Raw genomic sequence first — 25,917 nt, forward strand, 5'->3', positions numbered from 1 at the left:
TTCTCCCTCGTGTGTGATCCTTTTTGTGTGGGAGGCTGCGTCCTCCCCTGTATGTGTAGTGTGTGTGCGTGCTTGACCTGCCCTGTTTGCATTGTGGTCTGTGTCTATCTGTGTCCCGGCTCCCGTTCCCAGTGAATAAACCATTTGATTGGGCAACTGTGTGGTTCGCTATCAAATCGTTACAATATGGTGCATTTCAGCTTCAAATACAGAATGCCTAATTCCACTGCTGTTCAAGCCAATTTGTTTTTTGAGAGGGCTATGATTCACATCCACATTCCATTTTAAATTCAAAACCACCTCCTAATTTACAGAGCCATACCACTTTGTCAACTCCCAATTGTTTTTCTTTGGGAGGCTGACTTCCTAAACACATGAAGTGTTCTTATAACAGTGTACTTATGCATGTAATAAATACTACCATGCACTCATGCATGGGAATCGGTTAGGAACCGGTTCCAAACTTTCCGATCCATCGGAATCGTAGACATCCACACCAAAGATTCTATAGTTAACTTTCAAAGCCAACAACTCTCAAAGCAATCCTATAAGTGTTCAGCAAATGGTACAGGAATCGATATGGGAATCGATAAGGAATCACATCGATAAGCAGACTCACTCCACAATGGCATTGTTATGTAAGGGATACGCGCAGCGGAGGGGTCTTGTTCCGCCCTGAAGGGACTTATTTTCCCAGTAATGACCGGCATTCTATACATTATCCCGCTTATTACACGGCTACTTGCCAAAACGAAATAATAAACTCCCCACGATATGACTTAAGCCTACATAGCCTAGCCTATTTGTTACCGTTCATCGTGGCATTTGCTGAGAAACAAATAGTTCGCATCAACACACGCTGAACTTTGAATCAAACATTCTTTAGAACACAGCTGATCAACCATCTGCGTTCACTTTTGAATGAAGTTCCAGTCCTTGTAGTGATATGGAAGACGTATCAGAAGCACAAAACCCATTGCCATTGACAGCGGTAAATATGAATATGTTTTACCATAGAACTTTGGGAAATCCCATTCAAGCCAATGGAGCGTTCTACTTGTCTTGTGAAGAGCCGTATAATAGGCTGTCATGTTATAACATGTTATGACATGTTATATGGATTAAATCAGATTCCAAACTGTCATGTCCCTATTTAAGAACAGAGAAATAGCCATGTGTGTGTACAGCACAAGGATACCAGCCTACTGTATATCCTTGTGCAATAGCCACTCCACATAAAACAACAGCTCAATAGCATTCGATTCCCGTTTAACAAAGGCTCTGGTGAGACTGGCCGAGAGATGTACTGGTCCACAGGCAGTAGTTCAGCTGCGGAAGAGCTCTGTGTCCCGAGATGAAGAGATGCACTCCAGTGAAGAGCCTCTCAGTGTCCGGTTGTGTGTGTGTGTGTGTGTGGGGGGGGGGGGGGGGGGGGGGTTGGTGATAGAGTGGTGGGGATGACCCATTGGGCACATGAGAGTGGACCGCAGCCAAACAGGGGGAGAGGAGCCACGCTGTTCCGCCCGGGGCTGTGGGAAAAGAAGAGGATCCTGGGAGAGGAACGGCTTCTGTGCCCCAAGCCAAGCCAAAACCCAGGAGAACAAAAGTTAGCTTATCAGCAGCGCGGCCCGTCGGTGGTGGTGGGGTGAGACTGGAGGCAAGAGGGTGCCTTAAGTGCCAGCCGCATCTTTCACAAAAATGTTTTTCACAGTGTGCCTAGGAGGGCTGACCGCACATTTCCCCTTCAATTGAAAAAAAGAGAAGAGGAAAATCTCAATGAGTGAATATTAAGCTTTGTAATAATCCATAAAAGACACTATTTCAATTGTGAGTTAATATTCGATGACGTTAACATTGACATTCATATTCACTTAGACTTTTTGTCTAAGTGACATATATTCCTCAATGTTCCATTCTCAGAGAAATGAAACATTCATCCGACTAGTCAGCCCATACAGGAAGCTTCTGCTTAAGTGGTCAGGACAATTACGAGCTGTTATGTAACATCACGGCAGTATCGGGAATGGTTTATGCATATGCCATGTAATTAACCCCATAGTGGAGAGACATGTTCGCACTGACCACATCGTAAAGAACATTAACCCTTTGCTCTGTGTCCTACAGTAACGCTGACAGCTCTTTCCCATTGCTTATATTCTGGTGATTCTACAGGCCTTCGGTCACTGAGTTCCCATAATGAGAATCCTCTGTAGCCCGTGTCTGGAAGGTTTGGGCTGGCTTGCCGTGAGCCTGACCACAAGGCCATGTTTTCCTGCTGAGGGGCTCCATTCAGAACACTTATGCAGTCACCTCTACCTTCAGGTCATTGATGCAGCGTCATCTCTACTGTACCTTCAGGTCATTGATGATGCGTCACCTCTACCTTCAGGTCATTGATGATGCGTCACCTCTACCTTCAGACGTGGCCTGGAAGGGCAACTTGAGGAGGATGAGAGAGGATCCAACACTGCTTCCAGGGACTATCCCTCCCCCCAACCCACCCGACACACACACACCCTGCGGCCACCGTCCAGCACTGAGTCCCGGCCTGTGGCATGGGCACTCTGTCTCCATCAATTTCAGGCTGGTCGATGACAGGGGCGGCACGGATTTAGAACAGAGCAGTCGCTGCTTGACAAGGTATTAATGAGTCTGCCCTGATAAATAGTGTCAGGAAGGATGGACTAATTAAGTTCGGAGCTGAACAAAACATGACAGAGACCATGAACAATGTATTTGTCTTCAGGCTTAATGGGGTGGTGGTGCACCAAGTTAGGAATGCGGACAGTTTTGATTTGGGGATGACTGGGGAGTGCCGTGAAACGCGAAAAACTGAGCTAGAATGTTGTACAAGATAAATAAAAATAACTTTAATAAAACATCAAAACAGTTGCTTTCAGTAGTCACAAAGCAATATTACAACAGCCTTGTTTTGGGTTGAGAATGAACTAAAATATATTCCTGGGCAAGACACTACAGTTGAGGAGATGGGACATGGTGGAGAGTGAAGCGGTGAGGGCAAAAGTCCATCAGAAGGGCTGTGTTGCTCTCCGTAAACTAGCCTGGAGTGTATCCAACAATACCACAAAGAGACAACAGACAAGCCCTTCATATGACTGAACAGATGCATTGGGTAATCCAACAAAGACACTATGGTGCATACACGATACAAAAACATAATACAGTGCTTATACCAGAGGGGACATGTTCTGTAGTTCAATCTAGTATGTGAAATGTCAGATAAATCTTTATGCAAACACAGAGACCAGGGAAGCCTTCAATGAGAGAGTCCAAATCCTCCAGATGTCTTTGCATAATGGCCCCCGAAGTGGCAATAGACACACAGCCAAGACAGAAGGGAGAATGGAGGGCCACGCAAGGCATCGTGGGGCACCGTGCAGTCAGTGAGCCATCATCAGATCTGCCGCCATGACAGTTCCAGCTGACCGAGCTACTTGGGGGCAGATCTCTCAGACATGCGACAGCGCAGCATGTCCAGGGTAGGGAAACCTTTTCCCCACCACCGCCTCCTCCTCCTCCTCCTCCTCATCCTCCTCTACCGCCTCCTCCTCCTCCTCCTCCTCATCCTCCTCTACCGCCTCCTCATCCTCCTCCTCCTCTTCCGCCTCCTCCTCCTCCTCCTCTACCGCCTCCTCATCCTCCTCCTCCTCATCCTCCTCCTCTTCCTCCTCCACTGGCTGCTCCTTTTCTTTGTGTTGGGAGGCCACCTCAGCACCAGCAGTCCATTTGGCAGAACATCTTTACAAAACGAAAAACTAACAACTTTCAAGGTCATTCTAAGGCATACGGAAGTGCAATAAATAAGTCCTTTGGAAAATGCAGCATCTTGCTGTTTGTGTTCATCCTGCTGGTCCAAAGGTGGAAGGCTCATTTATAACGGATGACACATGTCCTTGAGCTGGCTGACAGACTCTGTCAATGTTGGTATGGTTTGGGAAGTGGGGATTACTGAATTGATTACTGAATTGGCAGCTGCATAGTGGAGAGAGCGGCTGAAATAACACATGAAGGGTACGGTAGTACTGGCCATGTCTGGTAATGGTTGTCTGTAAGGAGCAAAAAATAAACAATATACATGCCAAATGGATCCAGCATGTGGTCAGAGCCAATAGCATGGCAGTGCTGGGAGCCCTACCTTACTGTATACTGATGGGTGTAGGGAGGGTCCTGCAAGATGCATACTTAACCAAACTCAATCACTACGGGCCACGCACCATTACGAGTTCAGAAAAGAAAAAAAGACCAGTTCAGCCTGGTAGTTGAAGGAAGAGGAGGAGGAAGAGGAGGAGGAGGCTCATGAGAGGGGGTCTCTGGTGGGTCCGTAAGGTCACTCGAGGCATGTGTCAATGTTCTTGCCGTCCGAGGCCTCATCGATCAAGGCGATGTGGAAGCTGGGGGAGAGGGAGAGGTGGGAGATGCAGCCTACCAGGCCTCTCATGTACTGCCTGTGAGTGTGCAGAGAGATCTCCTTCATACCCCCTGCCAGAGAGAGAGAGAAAGAGAAAGAGAGAGAGAGAAAGAGAGAGAGAGAGAGAGAGAAAGAGAGAGAGAGCAACACCTCCATCAGTACCACCACCAATACTGTCATCGTCATCAGTGACCGCTGCAGCTCCAGCATTCTCTGTATGTGAATTCTACTGTGAATTCTATGCCACCTCCTCCTATGTGACATCACCACCACCATCATTACTATTAACAGCATCATTTTTGCCATTATTATCAACATAAAAACTAAAGGGAATTAATTTAAGGGAAGTATTGTGAATTAATCAGCCGATTATTATCTTGATTACACATCTAGATGTTTGGTCAATAAGATGTCAGGAAAGGGTGAAAATGTCTGATAGTGTTTCCAAAAGCCCAAATGTTCAACTGCCTTGTTTGGACTGCATGTGACACAATCAAGATATTCCATTTAGACGAGTCAGTAAACCAGAAAAAAATCAGCTGGAATTTTGAGGGCTTTTTCCTAAACATGACTTTATTAAAAACATGACCAATTAATCAATTATTTAATGGTTGACAACTTATCAATTCATTGATTGACTGTTGCAACCTCAACCTCACAATCTCCCATAAAGACTCACCTATATACAGAGGTCCATTGGAGTTGAGCTGCCTCATTCTCCCTGGCGACTGTCCTCTGCTGGTCCTCTGACCATCCACAACCACCCGGCCATATTGCCCATCTCTAAGAAATGAAATAGGAGGAGGTAGAATATCTGCACCACAACATTGTCATTTCAGCAGTAAAATTCTGAATGAGTCAAGTTCTCACTGAAAAAACAGTCCATTCCACTTTGTGACATTTTTTTGACCATTTTGACTGAACAAATCCATATGAGGTGAACTGGCTGCTTTACCTTACGGCTTTCAACTGGTGCCACCGACCATCATTAAAAGTTCCATTGACCACCACCACACCAAGTCCACTACCAAGATCAAAGCTAGTGAGAGAACACGTTAATAATATATACTATTAATATCACACTTGGTATACAATGGCACACTTGCATGACTACATTACATTACATTACATTTGGCTGACGCATTTTTAGCCAAAGCGACTAACAACATGGTAAACAGTTTAAGTTTTTAAAGCAATTCTCAACAATTTTTGGACAATTTAAAACTACTACAGTGGGACTGACAGAGCAAAGAAAGGCCCTCCACCTGAAGATGATCGCTCCGCCCTGCAAGCCAAGAGACATGAAGTCCGCTCCAGCGAGACCAGGCCCCTCTCCTCTCCAGAGCAGCAGCCCGTTGGGGGCAGAGCATCTGAAGCGCAGCTGGACATGCGTCCGCAAGCCAGAGAGCCTGGGGGGTGGGGGGTGGGGGTGGGGGTTTGAGGGAGGAGGAGGTGACGTCAACATTTCAAGGCAATACGAAAGAAAAAATGACAAAGAGAAAACTTCTAAAAGGGGAAAATTGCACTGATCGAGGGCAGGATGGGTCAAACAGTTTTCCCAGTTGCTGTATGTGTTGTAATAACGGTTGACCTGTCTGTTTGATGGGGTACGCAACGTACTGGTCAGGGTTCTAGCCTGCGTGTATCTGTTGTAGCTGTATAGTCACACGTAATAGCTGATCTCTTTTTATTCTAGGTTGGCTTTTTAAGAACGGCTAACTCTGGCTTATATACTGTATGTTTGCCTTTTGACTAATGAGCACTGTCCCTAGCAGATAGATAGATAGATAGATAGATAGATAGATAGATAGATAGATAGACAGATAGATAGATAGATAGATAGATAGATATATAGATAGATAGATAGATAAATAAATGAGATAAGATAATCAGGGGAAATCATTTATGTATGCAAACCTAGTTGTTGTGGATGTCACATCTCTTAGTAATGTGCACTATTGGTGGCGTACCGTTTCAAAATATTTCTGCTGTCAAATTTGAGGTAGCTTCTACCAGTGAAGAGAGGAACCTCAATGTCTTCTGTCACTACTAAGGATGACACAAAAAAGGAGTGTTACTAAGGGGGCATGAGCATGAGCATGGGAATACAAGAGCATTACAGTATGTCTACTACCTTAAAGTCAGCCTTATAACCTTTGTGTTATGTGGTTTTATGCACATAGATCTGCCATCTGAGCTGCAAAAAGACGTTGAGATAAACAAAACACATCTAACCTCCTAGCAGCCCACAGAAATAAATAAACAAATAAATAAATAAACAAACAAGCTACTGTAGAAGATGCAGCCCATTTAGTCCTGTTGAGTTCTAACTCTACCCTAACTAGTGTCAGTCCTGCATGGCTGCACAGTACAGTTTAAATTTGCCATTTGCTCAAGAGAATAGCATGAGGCCGCCTGCAACGGAGCAGAGAGGGCACAGGGGGCACTTACTGTGGCGGCACAGGTCGGCGCACGCTACGAGACACCCAGCGCCCGCGGGGAGAAGCAGATCGAGACACACGTTAGTTCACCCGAAGCGTCATGCGGAGACAGTTACAGCAGTCACAGCAATGCCACAGCCACGAAACCGAACCAAAACACAACAGAACAGGAAAACATGCAAGCAGAGAGAGACATCGCAATGGACGCTCTCCCAGATGCCATACAGATGCAACACAGATGCGACCCGGGATTCTTATAAATAGAGTTGCGTGCCTGGACTCTCTCTCTCTCTCTGTGTGTGTGTGTGTGTGAGAGAGAGAGACATTATCCAAACATCACTTTGGGAATACACTATTATTGTGTTAATGCAGTAAGGCAGAATGCAAGCAAAGGGTTGACAGATGTCAGCTCTGTGACATAATCCTATCTTATGATGTGTCAAACATATTTTTTTTGTATGCACAGAGGTGTGTGTATTTTGTATACACATAAGCATGTTCATGGAACAGTGGGGCTAAACCAGGCGTGCAACTCAAGCGTTCCATTTGCAGTGCGTACTGTATGCTGCGTTTTTGAAAACTATTTCTACGCTCCGTGAACGGAACACTTGTGTTGTGTTTCCGGTGTAGCCTGGGTGTTAGTGAGAGTATGGATGACCTTGTTGGCACTGGCTTCCATGGAAGCCTATCGGGCAGTCGCACTGGTACTGGTCCTCTCTGGGCTGGCACTGTCCAGCGTTGGCACACGGCCGCATGCCACAGGGGTGCTCCGCGTTCCCCACGTTCACCCCCTCCAGTGAGGACGCTGTGAGCGGGATGACCCGGTCATTCAGCAGGACCTGGAAGAAGGATACACAAACACACATTTTTTATACATTATAGATCCAGTATACAGTATACATCCAGCATTTGCATTAACACACACCACAGGTGCACAGGTACTCAATAGAACACAGTTAACACACACATGCACATACTGGACCTGGTTATTCAACAACATGCCACACACACACACAAGCACACACACACACACACACAAATCCCTGCTGTGGGACTTCTGAGAACACAGCTCAGAGGTGCAGGATGAGATGATAACAGGCCAGGACACAGAGGCACTGTTACACAATTCCACACAAAAGAGTGTGTGAACGCCACCTGCTGTATGCTCCCAGTAAAAGGCTCCAGTACTCCAGAGTCCCTCCGGGTGGCACCGTAGTCTGGGACTCCACCCAGATACAGAGGAGAGCTGCAGCGGACCTGAGTGAATGCCCCCTGCAGAATGGAAAATGTAGAATATGTGCTATTTCATATTATATATATAGTATACATAATATAGACAGAAAGACAGACAGAGAGAGAGAGAAAGACAGAGAGAGAAACAAACAAACCAACAAAGAGAAACAGACAGAGAAGATAAAGAGAGAGACAAAGACAGAGAGTTGTACCTCTGCCAGACCCTCCACTGCTTTCTGGCTGTCCACTTGCAAGATGCCCTTCCTGGCCGTGCGAGATACCCGCACCTCGTGCCACCTGAACAGGCTGACCGCCTCCTCACTCCTGGGGGCAGATGGAAACAAACAGCACAATATGGCTTACTTTAGTACTCTCATGTTTCTGCTGGTCATATTGCATAATAGATGTGTGTATTCAAATCCTTCTTTGATATGGTGGAATTCACAGAGCCAAAAGTAAGGGTCAAGTAATATTAATAATAATTATAATACACACTTTCACTAATATAAGTCTCAAAATATACAGAGGTCAGACAATAACTGTAGACTTTACGATAGAGATGTAGTTACACACTCTGTCCACCAGATGCCACTCTATGCCCTATGGGTTCACCTGAGAACAGCAGCTCCTGTGCCACAGTCGAAGAGGAACTCCACATGACCGCCCACTAGGGTGACCGCCAGGAAGTCACTGCTGTTGGCGTCCTGACAGTAGAGCAGGGTCCCGTTGGCCGCCGCCGGCCGGAAGGTGATGTCGAACTCGGTGAAGGACAGGTAGTAGCGCTGGGGATGAGGCCAGGGGGCGCTAGCGTACGACAGCAGTGACTTGTTGAAGTGCGGAACGGCCAGCCAAACGCCTGGAAGAGTCACACATTTTTTCTTGATTTCCCAACTCCACTCTGGCTGGGTGCTAAAAACTTTGTTTTGCTTTGCCTTACAAAACACTATCAACAATGGACATTGTTGCGAAACTATTCAAAGAACCTGCAACTAAAAACTAAGAAGGAAAAAAAAAAAAAAAAAAAAAAAAACAGTAATGCAGTCAAGAAGAAGAAAAGAGAAGCCCTTAATCAGCTGTGAAATCCGTGGTGAAATACACTGACAGCACGACAATGCAGAGCTCTTTATCAAACCCATGTGAGGGGGGGGGGGGGGGTGCTTACTCTCCTGGCACTGTGCTCCTCCGTATCCCAGCGGGCAAAGGCAAATGTGGGCATCTGCTCGAGTGCTGAAGCACGTTCCCCCGTTGGCACAGGACACGCCGGAGCAGGCATGCTCGCTGCACTCGCCTAGGAGGGGACAGACCAAAGCCGGTCACTTCAGGCATGTTGGACTAAAAAAGAATACTGACTACAAGGCACACCAGCAGCAAAACTGAACAGAAATGGATGGATGCCATGTATTGTAGGAGTTGCTCGGGGTCATCATTTTGTAACTATGTATGTGTGTGTGAATGTTGCACTCCTGTGCAAATCTCTCAAGTGCAAATGTCACATCTTTTGTACTTCTGTACGTATACAGTATGTGTTCATGTGGATCAAATGTGTTTACTTGTGTCTACATGCCGGTCTTTACAGCAGCAGCAGCAGCAACAACAACAACAACAACAACAACAACAACAACAACAACAACAACAACAACAACAACAACAACAACAACAACAACAACCTACATGTATAAAGCACTCAAGGTACCCAAAGTGCTTTACAGTGAAGGGGGGACCTCACTAACCACCACCAAAAACTGTGACTTTACACCTTTGTGTGTCTCTGTGTCTATGGGCCCTAATGTCTATGAACAAGCAAAGTTGTTGTGCATGAATTCTAGCAATGGTGTGTCATGTTGGAGCACTGGCCGGACTCATCCATGTTTGCGGTTAATGTTATATAATATTATGTATATGGGTCATAGTTAATGTTGTATAATATGGGTAATAGTTAATGTTATATAATATTATATATGGTCATAGTTAATGTTGTATAATATGGGTAATAGTTAAAGCAACACCAAAGAGTTTTTTGTACCTTAAAATAATGTTTCCAAAATCGTTTCAGTGGTTCATCAACTCGTAACAGGGTGAACGGCACTTTCTGCATTCGCTTCGCGGCCCTCTATCGGCTATAACCGCACTATGTAAGTTTGCCGGATCAGGTAGCGGATCTGTAGTTCGATGGAATGAGACATAAGAAACTACAAATTTGACTTGCATCTGATGTCGCAATACATCGTACTTTCATAAAATCATGCAACATATTCTACCTTGTCTGTGGACATTGTTATTTGCAAAGCTGGTGCTGGATAAACAAATAGTGCGTGCGACAGAGGAAAACTTCTTTGGTGTTGCTTTAATGTTATATAATATTATATGTATGGGTAATAGTTAATGTTATATAATATTATAAATGGTAATAGTTAATGTTATATAATATTATATATGTTCATAGTTAATGTTGTATAATATTATATGTATGGGTAATAGTTAATGTTATATAATATTATATATGGTAATAGTAATTAAACAAGCTTTAGTTACAAGTACTTTGTCCATCATTCACATTAGGGTCCTCTATGTGTGAACAGGAGCTAGTGGGGTCCCAGACCCTCCTCTCGACTCACCAACATCAGCCCCGGAGAGTGCCCGCCCCAGCGGCCAGGGCCTCATGTCCACCCGCTTTCCGTTGACCGACAGGCTCTGCAGGCAACCCTGGAACCCTCGGTTGGTCCCAGCCGCCCTCGCCAGCCAATAGCCATTGGGAGAGCCGCCTACATACAGTGGCGTGCGGAAGGTGATCTTGGTGTATGTTCCCTGTGAGCATAGAAACACAAGCAAACATACTACATTTACTGAGAGCTCACAAGAAAAGGATTTCAGCTTCCCCTTTTGGACGAGCACTTCACGCCTGCTCCTAGAAGTATCAGAGTAGGGACATCTTTAGAGTAGGGGCTATCTGATGAGACATCTTTAGAGTAGGGGCTATCTGATGAGACATGATGGGACATCTTTAGAGTAGGGGCTATCTGATGAGACATCTTTAGAGTAGGGGCTATCTGATGAGACATGATGGGACATCTTTAGAGTAGGGGCTATCTGATGGGGCATCTTTAGAGTAGAGGCTATCTGATGGGACATGATGGGACATATTTAGAGTAGGGGCTATCTGATAGGGCATCTTTAGAGTAGGGGCTATCTGATGAGACATGACGGGACATCTTTAGAGTAGGGGCTATCTGATGGGGCATCTTTAGAGTAGGGGCTATCTGATGAGACATATTTAGAGTAGGGGCTATCTGATGGGGCATCTTTAGAGTAGGGGCTATCTGATGAGACATGTTTAAAGTAGGGGCTATCTGATGGGACACATTTGGTGTACAGTGTCCTCTGTGTTTGTGCTTCTGTCTGTATATAATATATAACATCCTCAAACCTTTTAATTGTACAGTGTCCTTGGGTGACTTGAAAGGTGTTACTAAATACAGTGTTTGCGGAGTAATACTTAGTATACTGCATCTGTGTATGTCTTTATGTTTTGTTCGTGTGTGTGTGTGTGTGTGTGTGTGTGTGTGTGTGTGTGTGTGTGTGTGAGAGTGTGTATTTGTATACATCCCCACCTGTGAGTGTCCGGTGACAGGCGTGTGATTATCCAGGCGGAGCCAGCCGCTCGTGCCCTCCCGGTGGACACTCACGCTGTGCCACTGGCCAGGAACCACCGGCCTCTCGCTCACCAGATGAGCAGCCCCCGTCCCACAGTTATACCTGCCACACACACACACACACACACACACACACACACACACAACACAAAAGGCCTCAGCTGCACAGCAAAAACACGCACACACACACAACACAAAAGGCCTCAGCTGCACAGCAAAAACACACACGCACGCACACTCACACACACACACACACACGCAGGCCTCAGATGCACAGCAAACACACACACATACACATATGCACGCACACACACACGCACACGCACACAGACATCTGAAGGTGCAGGAAAGCATCAGGCATCATGTGGTGAGGCGGACACTCACACACTGCTTGCTGGAGGTATTATATTTATCACCTGACTCATCTCATCTCCATGACTACTCAAGCTCAGCCTCACCTGACTCGTCTAATGTAATCTCCAGGACTACTCAAGCTCAGCCTCACCTGACTCGTCTAATCTCCAGGACTACTCAAGATCAGCCTCACCTGACTCATCTCATCTCCATGACTACTCAAGCTCAGCCTCACCTGACTCATCTCATCTCCATGACTACTCAAGATCAGGCTCACCTGACTCATCTCATCTCCATGACTACTCAAGATCAGCCTCACCTGACTCATCTAATGTAATCTCCAGGACTACTCAAGCTCAGCCTCACCTGACTCATCTCATCTCCATGACTACTCAAGCTCAGCCTCACCTGACTCATCTCATCTCCATGACTACTTAAGATCAGCCTCACCTGACTCATCTAATGTAATCTCCAGGACTACTCAAGCTCAGCCTCACCTGACTCATCTAATCTCCAGGACTACTCATACTCAGCCTCACCTGACTCATCTCATCTCCATGACTACTCAAGCTCAGCCTCACCTGACTCATCTACTGTAATCTCCAGGACTACTGAAGCTCAGCCTTATCTGACTCATCTCATTTCAATGACTACTCAAGCTCAGCCTCACCTGACTCATCTCATCGCCTCAAAGCATCCAACACTTTACGACACATAAACTGCAGACCCATGCAGCGTATCTTCAGTAAGTGCAGTGGGATTTTGCACAGAACTAAATTAGGATGCTTAATGGGATTAATATACCACTGACACCGAACAAAATCATGTGTGTCCAGAGGCCAAGTGACTGGAAGCGGGTGTGGGCAGGAGAGACCTGAAGTGCAGCTTCCCCCGGATCAGAGCCAGAGAGGAGAAGTCCCCATAGCCATGTTCATTCTCTCCACAGTAGAACAGGAGGCCATCTACATTGTCTGCCTGTGTGGAGAATGCACAAACACACAGAGTTATGCACGCACACACGCACGCGCACACACACATACACACACGTACACACGCACGCACACATGCACACACACACACACACCCACACACACACATACACACGCACGCACACACGCACATACACACACACACACACTACAATAACTATTGGCTAATACTGTAGCCATATTGACTTAATCAAGCAATTTCTGAAAATAAAAAGAAAACACTGACAGTTAATAAAATTCAAACAAAACATCCAATAAAAACAGTTTAGCTTTGATTTGATTTTTCACCTGGACGAATATTTTGATTTTCACAAGCATCACAATAATGTCATACGCAAATTGCATCGGCCTATTCAACTTCTGTGCAGGAGGACACCGCGTACCTTAAACTCCAGACTGATGTGGAAGGAGTGAAAGGAATTCTTCAGGGGGTCGAAGGCCATGTAGGAGTAGCCAAACAGCCTGGGGAACTGCATCAGCACAACTGAAAACAGACAGATTTCTCAAAACTCTTCTTAACAAACAACTTAAATAAACATAAACCTGGGCTGCATCACATGCTATTCTTATGCATTTTTTTCCTCTTCTTTTTGAACAGCCATCCTTTTTACCCATCTACTCTGTAAGTGTAATTGGAGCTCCATGGGCAGTTCACATTCTTGCCAACGGGCTCCTCTGTTCTGTGTAGCTCGTGCTGTCAATGTTAGACCCTTTCAACAAAAAAAAACAAAAACAATGCTTGAACGTTCTATTTGGGCCCCAATCTACTTCCTCTGCATTAAGATAACATATGGAATGTTAAAAAGGAAGTCTTGTGGGGCCAACTATGATGCTGATAATGGAACTCTCTTGAAAGGGTCTTTTTATGATGGAACGTGTTGTCTGTCATGTCCATGTTGATGTATGTACTGGGTTATGCTTTGATGACACCAAGACAAATTCCCCCATGGGGACATTAAAGTATATTCTATTGTAAACTCAGGTGCTAACCAGTGTGGGTAGATCAATGAGAAGGCTTGGTCACACTTCACTTGTGTAGTCACAGGCTATCTACAGATGCTCAGGATTATCAACAAACTATCAGTTGACACATTGTTAACTACAATTCATCATTAAAGTTAAGGTTACGGGTTGGATTTGGTTTAGGTGATGTTCAGTAATTGTTCAACAACAATTTTACGTACTGAACCTGAATGTTAACAGATGATCCAAGTCTCTGTTGGTGGACTATCCAAGTCAAGCGTCACCCATGGATCTCAGATTTTCTCAGTACAAGCTATAGAGAGGTAACTCCAGAGATGTTTAGCGCTGTAGGCCACTACACTACTGCTCAGAGGGAATCCTCACTGCACCGAGCGAGCGACTGTTGTGTACCACCGAACGCACTCTGTCCACATTGAATCTGTTAATTATACATTTCCAGTGTGTCAATTTTTATTCAAAACTGCAGAGCAATGCGAGCAACAGAAGAAAAATAGAGGCGGGCGGCCGACAAAAGTTTGCTCAAACGTTGCGTTGCAAGGTGCTGCATAGCACTGCTTTGTGTTGGGTACAGTGAGCTTAAATGTTGTGTTGCATGGCGCTGCATAGCACTGCTTTGCATTGGGCACAGTGAGCTCAAACGTTGCGTTGCAAGGTGCTGCATAGCACTGCTTTGCATTGGGCACAGTGAGCTCAAACGTTGCGTTGCAAGGTGCTGCATAGCACTGCTTTGCATTGGGCACAGTGAGCTCAAATGTTGCGTTGCACAGTGCTGCATAGCACTGCTTTGCATTGGGTACAGTGAGGACATTTCAAATGAGAACAAAGTAATTAAACAGATTTTATCGCTAATGTTTGCATGCATCGCATGAAGGATTGTTTATATTTGAGCTCAACAGGCGATCCAGTTGCAGCTCTACCTCCTGAGCTTCTGATGTAATGTGTTGATTGTCTGTGGTTCTTTGGAGCTCAGTCCAAGACACTATGTTTGTTTTCCATTTCCAGTGCCAGGTCTGTATACACTACACACGTGAGGTTTCTTTGTTTTCTACAGTTTTTTTTTTCCTTTTTCTGAAGCGCACATTTGGAAAGGACATTTAGGACCATAAAGAGTAATTTGCTCTATTTGTCAAATTACAATTGTGAACTGCGCCTTTGATGTAATAAGACCTGACAAGCGATTCCCCGAACTGAACACGATCTGGTGAAACAGCCTGACTTGAATGAGTCACTTCATTTGAATGACTCACTTTTTTGAATCACACATTTTCCTTCGCGTTCTCCCTCTGTTCCCATATTGTGTTCCCTCTTTCTTCCTTCCTTCCTGCCTAGTTCTCTCTATCCCTTTCTCTCTCTAGGAGTACTCGAGCTGCTCTGGAGGTCAAGGCGTCTCTCCCCGTTCACCGTACACGGATGTGTCAGGCTTTCTCTCTCTAGGAGTACTCGAGCTGCTCTGGAGGTCAAGGCGTCTCTCCCCGTTCACGTACACGGATGTGTCAGGCAAGGGCAAGGGCAAGGGCAAGGGCAAGGGCAAGGGCACGGGTGCCCCCCCCCCTGCAGCATATCCTGAGAGCAGTGTTCTTCTGGGAACCCATCAGAGCATCTTACACCTCCATGTGACAGGACAGAACTGCCAACCCTCCTACTGCCCCTCCACCCCCAACCTTCCATGTGCCTTTCGGAAACATGACTTCTCAATTGGCCCACAGAGGTCGGGGAAAGTCAGAACTAATGGTGATGAAAACTGGAGCAAGATGCTTGACAGGAGACTGCCTTGGGCACTCTAAATGGCTTTACATATGTCTTGTAAGATAGGTTACACAAAGTTGAACTTGGTGAAGTGTGGTTAGATTTGCCTAAAACTCCTCCAATAATGATAACAATATGTGTGTACAAAAGATGAATTATCAGTTGCAGTGTCTGGATAGAAGTGTCACATATAAGTAAGTTATATGGACCAATTTGTGAATCAGTTAACCCAATAACTCTTTAATTACCTTTTGTTTGTCTGTCTGTCTGTCTGTCTGCGTGCCTGCCTGTCTGTCTGTCTGCCTGTCTGTCTGTCTGTCTGTCTGTCTGTCTGTCTGTCTGTCGCTTCCTCCAGATCTCTCCAGATCTCAGCCCAGAGTATCTGCCCGGCCTCTCACTCACTCTCCGAGCAGGATGGCCCTTGCCTGCCCAGGGCACACTGGCATCGGGAGCCCCCGCTGGTATGGTCGTCCACGCAGATGGTGTGCGGGGGGCACGCGGCGTCCTCGCAGGGCAGGTCGTACAGGCGCCTCAGCGCCCCCTGCCACTGGGTCATGGCGGCGGCCGGGGGCAGAGGGGGACCCAGGGTGGTGCCAGAGGGGGCATCAGAGGGGGCAGAGACGGCAGCCATGGGGGCAAAGCTCCAGATGTTACCACCAATCTGAGAGGCTGGCGCTTCTTCAGGTTGGGAGGGCATGTGAACCTCTTTCTTGGGAGATAACTGTTGGTAAGATGTAATAAAAACGTTGGATAGGAATTTTCTCCTTAAATGTAATGCCTTTTTTCAGTGCCAAGTTTAAAAAAAAAAAAAAAAAAAGTCATGCAACAACAATCCTAACACAAACCAGCACTCAAATGTTTGTGATGTAATTGATTTTCAATTATTGAATGTTTCTTGGATACATTCGCCAGCCGTACACAATCAAAGACATGTGCTTGGCCTGCGTCATCATCACATTCTTTGTAGGAGACCTTTTTGTTAAAAAGGCTTTGGCTCAGCAGATGGCTCAAGGATTTCAATATACAGATAAGAACAGACAGTCCCCATTATGTCATACTAGTCTCAGAAGTGATACTGATGATGAAGCACATGGAATGCTTCTACTCTCTGATAAGCCCAAACTGCTCCATCTGCTTATAGGTATGTGTTCAATTTCAGATATACACCAACATCACCAACAGAGCTGCTTTTGTGCACAACCAGTTTGGCATTTAAGGACAACTGGCCAAGATAATTAATGTTCATTACAAGATCTTGCCAAAGGACTGCAGTTCAAAATTAGCTGGCTGGCTAACAATGGCACATTTATAGAAATTTGATTAATGTGTGTAGTCCTTATAAATAAACAAATTAAATTAAACGAAAGTAGGCTTTACTAGCAAGTGCTTCTGCCCCGTTCAAAAAATCTGTTTCACCTCCTCAGTGTTGGCCCTGTAGTCATAGTCAACGACGGCAGCCTGGTCATTGGTAACGGGACGCGCGAGACGCTGTGTACTGATTGCTCCACTGCCAGCATCTTGAATACCTGCATATCACAGGAGCCAAAGGAGCCAGACGTCAGACGGGAGCCAGCTATCAAACGAGCTGTCAAAGCCTGTCTGAGCCCATTCTGCCACACCAACCCAGTGCACTTGGATACTAGATGTGATTTTGCATGTGGTGGAAAGATGTGAGGTACAAGCTTCCACTGCAAGCCATGTTTGATAACAGAATCTGATCTTTTGTGCATATGTAATATAACTAACATGCACTTTTCCACTCGTGTTAGGCATGGTGTAGTGAATTTGATGAATGAATGAGAGATATTCACAAAAGAAAAACAGATCATGAATACAAAAAAATACCTATAAATGGCGAAGCATCTCCCTTCCCCATTCTGAATGTTCATGAACATCATTGTACTGTACAGTAGCAGAATACATTTTCTTCAACTCTCCTAATAAGCATGGGAACACAGAAGTCGTGGCAGCATGGCATGGTAAAACCATTCAGTCTAGACTTTGAAGTGAGTAATATCTACACTTGAGACCAAACGCTAAATGAATTCACAGACACTGTGCTGTAAGCTGCCTTGTTATTTTTAATGCTTCCAACTGCAGATTTTATAGTGCGTGGTGTAGTGATTTAGCTGAGATACTCACTGAGAGTCCAGATGCCACTGACAGAGCTTGGGGGACTAGCGCCGTTTGCATTCACTGCTTGGACCATGAACTGGTACAGTGTGTCTGGGCTCAGTCCTCTCAGGACCATAGAGGTGGTCGGAACGGGCACACGAAGAGTGGTCCACTCCGTGTCCACCTCTGGTCTAGGGGAGAAAAACATGAACCATTATTCAAAAACATTCCAACGCAGTTGTTCTACCATGGAACTTTTTCAACTGACACTTTGCACTCAGTGTACGTAGAGCTGTAAAGTAAAACGGGTGAAATGAGCCTTCAGAATAGAGTTGAAACTATGATGCATCTCACATCTGCATTCTCCATCTCCATCCAGATTCCCCCCAGAGAGAAACACAGACTCGCCTGTCATCCACTCTATTTACATCACAGAGATCTCTTTAGCACTACCTACAGTACTTCATATTCTTTTATGGTTTCTTACATTCTCAAAGACAGTACTTTATATCATACTGTATCTCTAACCATGGTAGTTTGGCAAATAAATCAAATCATGACCATACAATTGCTAAGAAACATGCCTGTATAATACAGCAAAAATATATTGGTCAATCTTTCCCAGCAAAAACAAACATGTTTTATTTTCTACATAAGAGGTAAACATGCAATCCTTGAAGATTGAAAGAGGAATGGCAACTCTAAAACAATGGTAAACTTTTAACATAGCCGGTCTGCTAAAGTGAATCTATTTCTTCGCTGGGTGGCCCCACGCATGAATCTCCGCAGGACTCTTTTCTCCAACACATTTATGGAAGAAGGCTTTGGGAGGTGCCTTGTTTGGGTGCTTTTGTAAGGTCACATTCAGTTGTGGTCTTTAGTCTACTCTCAGCCATGCATATCCTTGCACAACCCAGCGCACAACCCATACATTATAAAATCTCGCACATTTCTTTTTTTGGGGGGAGTAACTCTGTCTGTATAATTGGCTTGTTTGTCCAAAACCTTCCGGAACAACACAGCTGTTTTTTCTCTCTCGCTGCTCTGGTGGTGGAACTGTTGCAATCTTACAGCATAGATGCAGTGCAAGACTCGCCGACGTGATGTACAATTAACTCGCTGTACATTATGACAATAACAATAGCATGTTGAGCTCAAACATGTTGAGAAATATACTACTGCACATCACATCAAGCTAGTGCAAAAAAAAACGAGTGTTTTAACACCTCTAGAAATCTGTGAATGAGACGAAACTAAAGAATCCCTTTTAATGAGATGTGTGTGCGACCCCCTTCTCTGCATGTTGAATATGCACACACAAACCCTGTTGTGCTGACAGACTGGAACCAATTCAGCGCCTCTGAAATCTAAATTTAAATGTCTTCAGAAGTCCGTGAGCAGCTGACCATCTCGTTCACAATGGTCTTTTTCTGCAAAACTGACAAACATGCCGTCTGATCTGAGTGTGTGGTCCCATTTCCTCAGGGCATCTATAGATGGAGGTCTCTGAGCACAAGACTTTCTGGGGGCCCTCTGAGTTGAATCCTTTAGACTCATTGAGAGCCGTGATTCACCGTGGAAGCATTCAAGCAATAGCCCATCTTTGAAACTTTTGCTGAAAATAGATACAGGCACAAACTGCATGCTCCCTCCAATATAGACCTGCCTAGAGGACAAAAATGAGAAAACCCTATGACCATCCAGCGTAGTGTGTGTTTTGGACTGGCATTATGTGCAAGTGTATATACAAGTCAAAATGTGTGGTCTCTATGCATAGTAAACCACAAGTTGGCCGGTCTGAGTGACAGTGATTATTCCAAATAAACAACTTCCTGTTCCACTTCCTCCATGTCATTTTGTTCGTTTTCATTCTTTCTTCACTATTCTCTGAAAGCTGCACTAGACTAGGAAACTTTCTGCAACTGAGGGAAAAGTTTTGCTGTGAAACTGTTTTTATCTACGCATTTATGTTGTGTTTGGATCTCAGGGGCCAAACCACCTTGATGATGTAAACACCGTCCTCTGACGCCGTGGTCAAATCTCCAAACATTATCAAGGAGAAACGGACAATGCAGCCTCCTCTGATTAGGCTGGGCACGTTATTTACTCGTTCAGCTATTATGAGACCATCAAGAGGCAGCAGGAAGTGTACTTTTTCCCTTAGTTGGACATCAGCCACGACTCTTGCAACAGACGACATTCATTTATTCAGAGGAGCTGTGCCAATATTTGTATAGATTTTGTGTGGTGCCAAATTCCTGTTTCTGTTCTTAGTTACTCAAGGCTTGCTACTGTAAATCCAGAGAGAGCAGCTGTCACTAAATACAATAAAATACAATAAAATACTAAACATACGCCTACACTGGGTATAGCAGCAAGAGGCTTTTACTGGAACTAGAAAATTAACATGCACAAACTTCGGAATGTAGTGTGTGAGTGTGTGTGTGTCACAGGATAGTACTATTTCCTGCTAGCTTGTACAGTGCCTACATCACACACAAGACTGCCAAAATCTTGATCCATCCTTGTATGTTCCACTTCAGAAAGGTTCCAGTAACTCAGATGTGAGCTCTCCATGGTTCTACTCACAAGTGTGCTGCATATGATGTCAGTAAGGTATTTACCTGGTGTAGGAAACCAGGAAGTGCTGAACAGGCGAAGCTCCTTCTGATGCACCCGGTTTCCATGACACCACAATTTGTGTATGAGATCCTACTACCACATCCGGCGCTGATGGGGGGGCTGGTCTGAAGCATCTCTCTATAGCACAGAGTCAGATTGAGCAATACAGTGTAGCCTTACTATATCCCCCCTCTAACAAGAAATAACACAAGCAGTTAACATTTAGATCAGACTTTGGTCTCCGTCTCTGCAACCCAGATGTGCTCATCTACTGGGCCAAGAATGAACTTTCATCTGCATGACATCGACCGTGAAAGTAGGAACCAAATTAGCCCAAAACGAAAGAAATGTCGTCAATGAAGATTTCACACTTAACATAACATATAAAAATCATTCACAACCCATAATTGACAAAACAAATGTTTCAAAGCTGTGGTGAAAATCTTTCCATACAATATACCGGTATTGATTAGCTAAGTTAGTCTAACTAACATGGCACCAATAGTTTGAATGTATTTAGCATTACCCAACAGTTCACACTTCAGTACATACACAAGTGGTCTGTGTGCATGTTCTCACCATGTGAGGCTGGCGTGATGCCCCTAGGCATACTGGGTCGTCCCTCCCCTGCCCACCCATAGGCTGCAATGGTCACATGGTACTGGCTATCGTTCTTCAGACTGGACACCTCGGTGCTCTGACAGATAATGCAATATGTTTAATAGCATGCTTTACCACTCTAGAGTCAGAACTGATTTCACCAAAAGTACATACAGTATAAGCTTGTCTTTTGTCATAGATATATACTGTCAGTATATATATCTATGGTATTTTGTATGGACATTTAACAGCTATCTATCTAGATTTAACTTACAAATTCAGCAAGTCCATCCCATGGTACCTGAAAAGTGGAAACAAGGCACAACCTTGAGACGTTATAGCCAAAATAATAATGAAGTATGCAATAATAATACGATTAATAGAACAGTTGTCAATAGTTAACACACCAAGACATTTTTTAATTAATTGCTCACCCCTTTCAACATGTCAATGCGGACAGGGACATTCCGTGTAATAGGTGTTCCTACTGGACTGTTATTCACCTCTGTTAAGAATACCTAAAGAAGGATACACAGACAACAGAGACATACACACACACACACACACACACACACACACACACACACACACACACACACACACACACACACACACACACACACACACACACACACACACACACACACACGCACGCACGCACATGCATACTGTATATTATTCATTGTTATGTTCATTGGACAAGATGGTCCTGTTGATTGGATTCTTTATAAAAGCAGTCTACTTAGTTGACCCCTATCTGTACTTAAAGAGAGTGTTGTGGCTCCATTGTTGCAGCAGCTTATTTCCCCAAGACCCTTTGTCTGGTCTCATAACCAGCCTTGCATCACACTAGCTCTGCATTGACATAACACTCGCAGCCCACTCTGAAACCAAACAAGGGACCGACCCACAGAGATTGGACATGCTCTAAGCCCTCCGCCATCCCAACAGAGCAACCATGCCCCTGGGCTGTCGCAGGGAGACGTGGGAAAAGAGACGAGACGAGTCTACGAAGTTGGCAGCAAAACGTCGGGGCCCGCACGGTTAGGTGCACCCGGCCCCCCGCCAGGACTGGCTCCATTCATTCTCACCAGCGGGGGCGGGCGGCAGAGAGAGAGAGAGAGAGAGAGAGAGAGAGAGAGAGAGAGAGAGAGAGAGAGAGAGAAAGAGAGAGAGAGAGTGGATGGGCGTCAACAGCCCTGCCTATCTTCACCTGCTGTTGCAGACACCAGACAGACACACCCTGCAGAGGCGGCAGCCGCAGCAGCAGCAGCGGGAGAGGGAGACGCGTCCGAGAGAAAGACGAGTCTGTTACTGTAGCATGTTGGCTAACAAAGCTAACAAAGCCAGCACAACCCATGGGGTCCGGGTCACCGAGTGCAAAGGCGGGAGAAAGCCTGTGTGAGATGCTCTGAGCCACATTAGACACTGGCAGGAAGGCCTTGTGAATTTTCGCACCTCTCTTCAATCACAACCCACAAGAGGAACACTTTATTACAGACGTATGTAAACACAAGCCCAACCTACTTCTCTCTCTCCCTCTCCCTGTCTCTCTCTTGGCTGCACACAGTATAAAAAAACAACAGAACCAGCCAACGTAACCAGATCCAGAGTGCGATGTGTAATGTTTTCTCCAGAGCGGAGGGGAGTTTAGGAGGCCCCTGGACTCTGCCATTCACGGGCCCCGACAGCCACAGGCTCCAGGTTAAGAGAGGCACATCCTGGGAGGGGGGGGGGGGGCATCTAACAAAGCCCAGCGACAGAGTCTTGTTTAGATACGGCCCGGGCTAATCCCCCACACTGTCTGACAGACGTCTTGGATGCACGGCTGCATTGAGCTCATCCCAGAGCAATGTGACCCAAATCCTGCTTACAAACGCACGCTTATGGTAAACTAATTATGTTGGAGTGTTGGAGCATGGAGAAGAAATCAATTCATTCACACTTTAACAATGCCCGCACCAATGGATGATTTGTGGAACAAATTGTCAAGGATAACAAAACAGACAAAAGGGAGAGGATCTTAAGCGAATGCCCATTAAAAAATTTAGAAAATAATGCAGCTGCTTTCAATGTGAATAACCAATTCCAGAAACATGTGTTTTCTGGGTACGTTTTGAATGATTGCTTGTGAAAGTCAGTTGTGTTTGTGATAAACAATTTATTGGCAAACACAAAACAGCTCTGCAACTATTACAGAGCGCTCAGAAAATGTGCTTACAAAGGGAAGCACACCGATAAACGTTGACATTAAAACAGATAAACAGTATATAAACTCTACACTTAAGTTTAAAACAGAATGACCACCAACACTCTATGACTACTCAAATGTTGCAAAAAAACATGCATCACCTGCAAGAGAACAATCCAATTGTGGTTAATCCATTTGGCCTGCCAGCACCCTCCCCCCCAAAAAACACGCCACAACAATTTATTCGACATAATGGCTTCCCATCAGTTAAACTCAAACAGTGAAAGCACAGTTGCAGGACATCCCTGCAGGGTTTTGGCTGGGCCAGTCCAAAGCATTTTCCCACAGATTCTCAATCTGGACCCCCCGAATCCAGACTAACTTCATTTTAAAAACCAGACAGTGGAAGTACATCTGATTTGGATCAAAATCTGATTAAGTTCAAACAAAGAGGGGCAAAGCAATGGCTCTCTGAGTGCATAGCATTCTCTCATAGCATTCGCTGTGTGTGAAAGGCATTCTGCTCATAGCAGAGCAGTAGTATCATTCCTGAACCCTTCCGAGACACGCTCCTATTGAGACTCATGGTAATGCCAGGCGCAGATTTGTGGTTAGGGCATCCATCTCGCAAACCCTGGGACTGGGACCGGCTTCAAGGGCCTGACACAGTGAGGAGCGCTCACGTTACGTAAGCACAGCCCACGGTCACCGCAGAACTTTATGGCCATTCTCTCGTGGCACGACTCCGTCGGCTGCACGGCTGTGAGTGTTACAAAGGGACTCTGGAAAGTCTGACTAGTGCAGGGTCTGCACTGTTCTGCCTCCGCACACCACACTTCCTCTGACCAGCACTGGAACTATTTATAACCTATGTATAACCCCTAACTGTCTATAACCCCTAACCCCTAATATTGCCCATATGGATGGACCCTTAAAGGTGCTCTGTCTGAGAGCCTTGAGGGCAGTGGAATATTCACTTAAGAGAAGTGTCTTTTTGCAGCTCAATGATTCAGCCAGACAGTTTCTTGGTTTCTCTTCAAGACATTTGAAGCCTGCAGGGTCTCACAGATGTAGCACATATCCATAGGTTATTCTACACTGGTCCCTTTTTTTCCAAAAAATGGAGAAAATCTGGATCATAAATTCAGTTATTTCCTGGCAGAAGGACTCCTCACAGCTGAAAGCTGTTAAAAGGCAATTATCCTAGGTTAAAATAAAACAAAAAACTTCCTCTCAGTTCCTCCCAGAAGGACTTGGAAAGGATCTTATATTATGTTTACCAATACCACTGTAACTACTGCTGTGACGGTTTAGCTGTGCATGACTGTTTGCGACAGCACAACTCTTTGTGAAGCAGGACGGCACACCAGTGTCTGTTTCCACACAGCTGTCCGTGCGAGTTGGCTGGTCAGTGTTGTGGTCTGACGAAGCCAGTCATTTTTGGTGCTGCTCCTAGTTCTAGAACACACGTGTGGACACTCTGCTCCAACTCAAAGGCACTTGTTTTTCTGAACTCTCACGTCCCTCCCAAGACTATGAGGGCCTCACGGAGTTGCCTGAGAGACTGTGTCAGGTATGTTGGGGTGAGGGGTACCAAAAAAGGGTGGGGGTGGGTGTTGGTGTGTGTTGGTTTGTGTGTGTGTGTGTGTGGGGGGGGGTGGGGTGTAAAGAGGAGGGGGCTTACCCGGTAACCCATGACAGCGGTGACGTGTCGCCGTGGCACCCTCCACCTGACAGCAACTGCTGTGCAGTTCAGTGTTTCCAGCTCCACATCCAGAGGAGGACTGAGAGTCTCTGAAAACAAACACACAAGGCACATAAACAAATACAGCTGCAAGCACACACACACACACTCTCTCTGACATATTGAACACATCCATTAGAAATGTTAACACAAAGACAACAACTAGCCTACCACATACTTTTACACAAATGGGCACATTATGCACACGTTCAGTATGAACAAAAGGCACATCGCTTAAGCATAAGGACAAAGTGCATAATACCACAGAGACTTGACTGAAGAAACCCTCAATTTATTTTAAACATGCAATAAATGGCAAGCTATGCAAACCAATGACGATGGAGCTGCTTCTGTGGAATCTGAGAGAAATGTAAAGCACTGAGAGAGGGGCTATATGGGTAAAGGGGGAGAGTCGGGACCTCTGCAAGACCACTGCACTTATTCTGCCATCAATCTCCTCCCCACTGTCAGTAATAGCCTAGCACTGTCTCTGTCACTGTGCTAGCCGGCTGGCTGGGGCACCAGTAAATCCAGTAGACTAGCCTACTGTATATCACACCTCCGACTCCTCCTCAGTACCTTGGCTGTCAGAGCTGTTAGGGCATGGACTCAGGAGATGTTTAAATAGGTAAAGAGCAGTCAATTGAATTACTGCTGAATGAACTAAATGAGCTCAGGCAAGCTCCTGGTTAAATACCGGTAGTCTGTAGCCGACTGTATGAGAATCTGTTACCACTTTACATACAGGAGCTGGTAGTCAGATGCTCAAAGTTGCAACAAAGTTAAAAAACAAAGTTTCCCTAAAAAAGAAGCTACAAT

The 25,917-nt window shown here is 45.3% G+C and overlaps 1 protein-coding gene across 1 annotated transcript; it reads right to left on the minus strand.

Annotated features, from left to right (window-relative positions):
• Nucleotides 1–3,679: 3,679 nt before the first annotated feature.
• LOC143141926 (pikachurin-like) lies at nt 3,680–25,142 on the minus strand. The gene is made up of 22 exons (XM_076302606.1): nt 25,039–25,142; nt 21,598–21,681; nt 21,438–21,464; nt 21,143–21,260; nt 20,566–20,701; nt 17,969–18,132; nt 17,243–17,352; nt 16,229–16,547; nt 13,480–13,580; nt 12,982–13,082; nt 11,712–11,856; nt 10,719–10,908; nt 9,266–9,391; nt 8,716–8,959; nt 8,316–8,427; nt 8,026–8,142; nt 7,529–7,709; nt 6,400–6,478; nt 5,695–5,838; nt 5,385–5,468; nt 5,109–5,212; nt 3,680–4,500 (listed from the first exon to the last, which is right to left on the minus strand). Exons 1-22 carry the CDS (start codon nt 25,048–25,050, stop codon nt 4,349–4,351), a joined length of 2,850 nt encoding a protein of 949 aa, XP_076158721.1. The 5' UTR covers nt 25,051–25,142; the 3' UTR covers nt 3,680–4,348.
• Nucleotides 25,143–25,917: the final 775 nt, after the last annotated feature.

Source organism: Alosa pseudoharengus, unplaced genomic scaffold (assembly GCF_046254945.1).
Source record: "Alosa pseudoharengus isolate Yale_2024_CS ecotype anadromous, Long Island Sound unplaced genomic scaffold, YU_APseudo_1.1 YU_APseudo_1.1_scf_24, whole genome shotgun sequence".
NCBI lineage: Eukaryota > Metazoa > Chordata > Actinopteri > Clupeiformes > Clupeidae > Alosa > Alosa pseudoharengus.

What these genes read in the sequence shown, in the direction of transcription:
- LOC143141926 (XM_076302606.1), bottom strand. An exon ending in CGGGGGAAGCTGCACTTCAG is followed by an intron (nt 11,857 to 12,981) that starts GTCTCTCCTGCC and finishes TGTGTGTGGCAG; the next exon opens with GTATAACTGTGGGACGGGGG. An exon ending in AGGAGCACAGTGCCAGGAGA is followed by an intron (nt 8,960 to 9,265) that starts GTAAGCACCCCC and finishes TGACTCTTCCAG; the next exon opens with GCGTTTGGCTGGCCGTTCCG.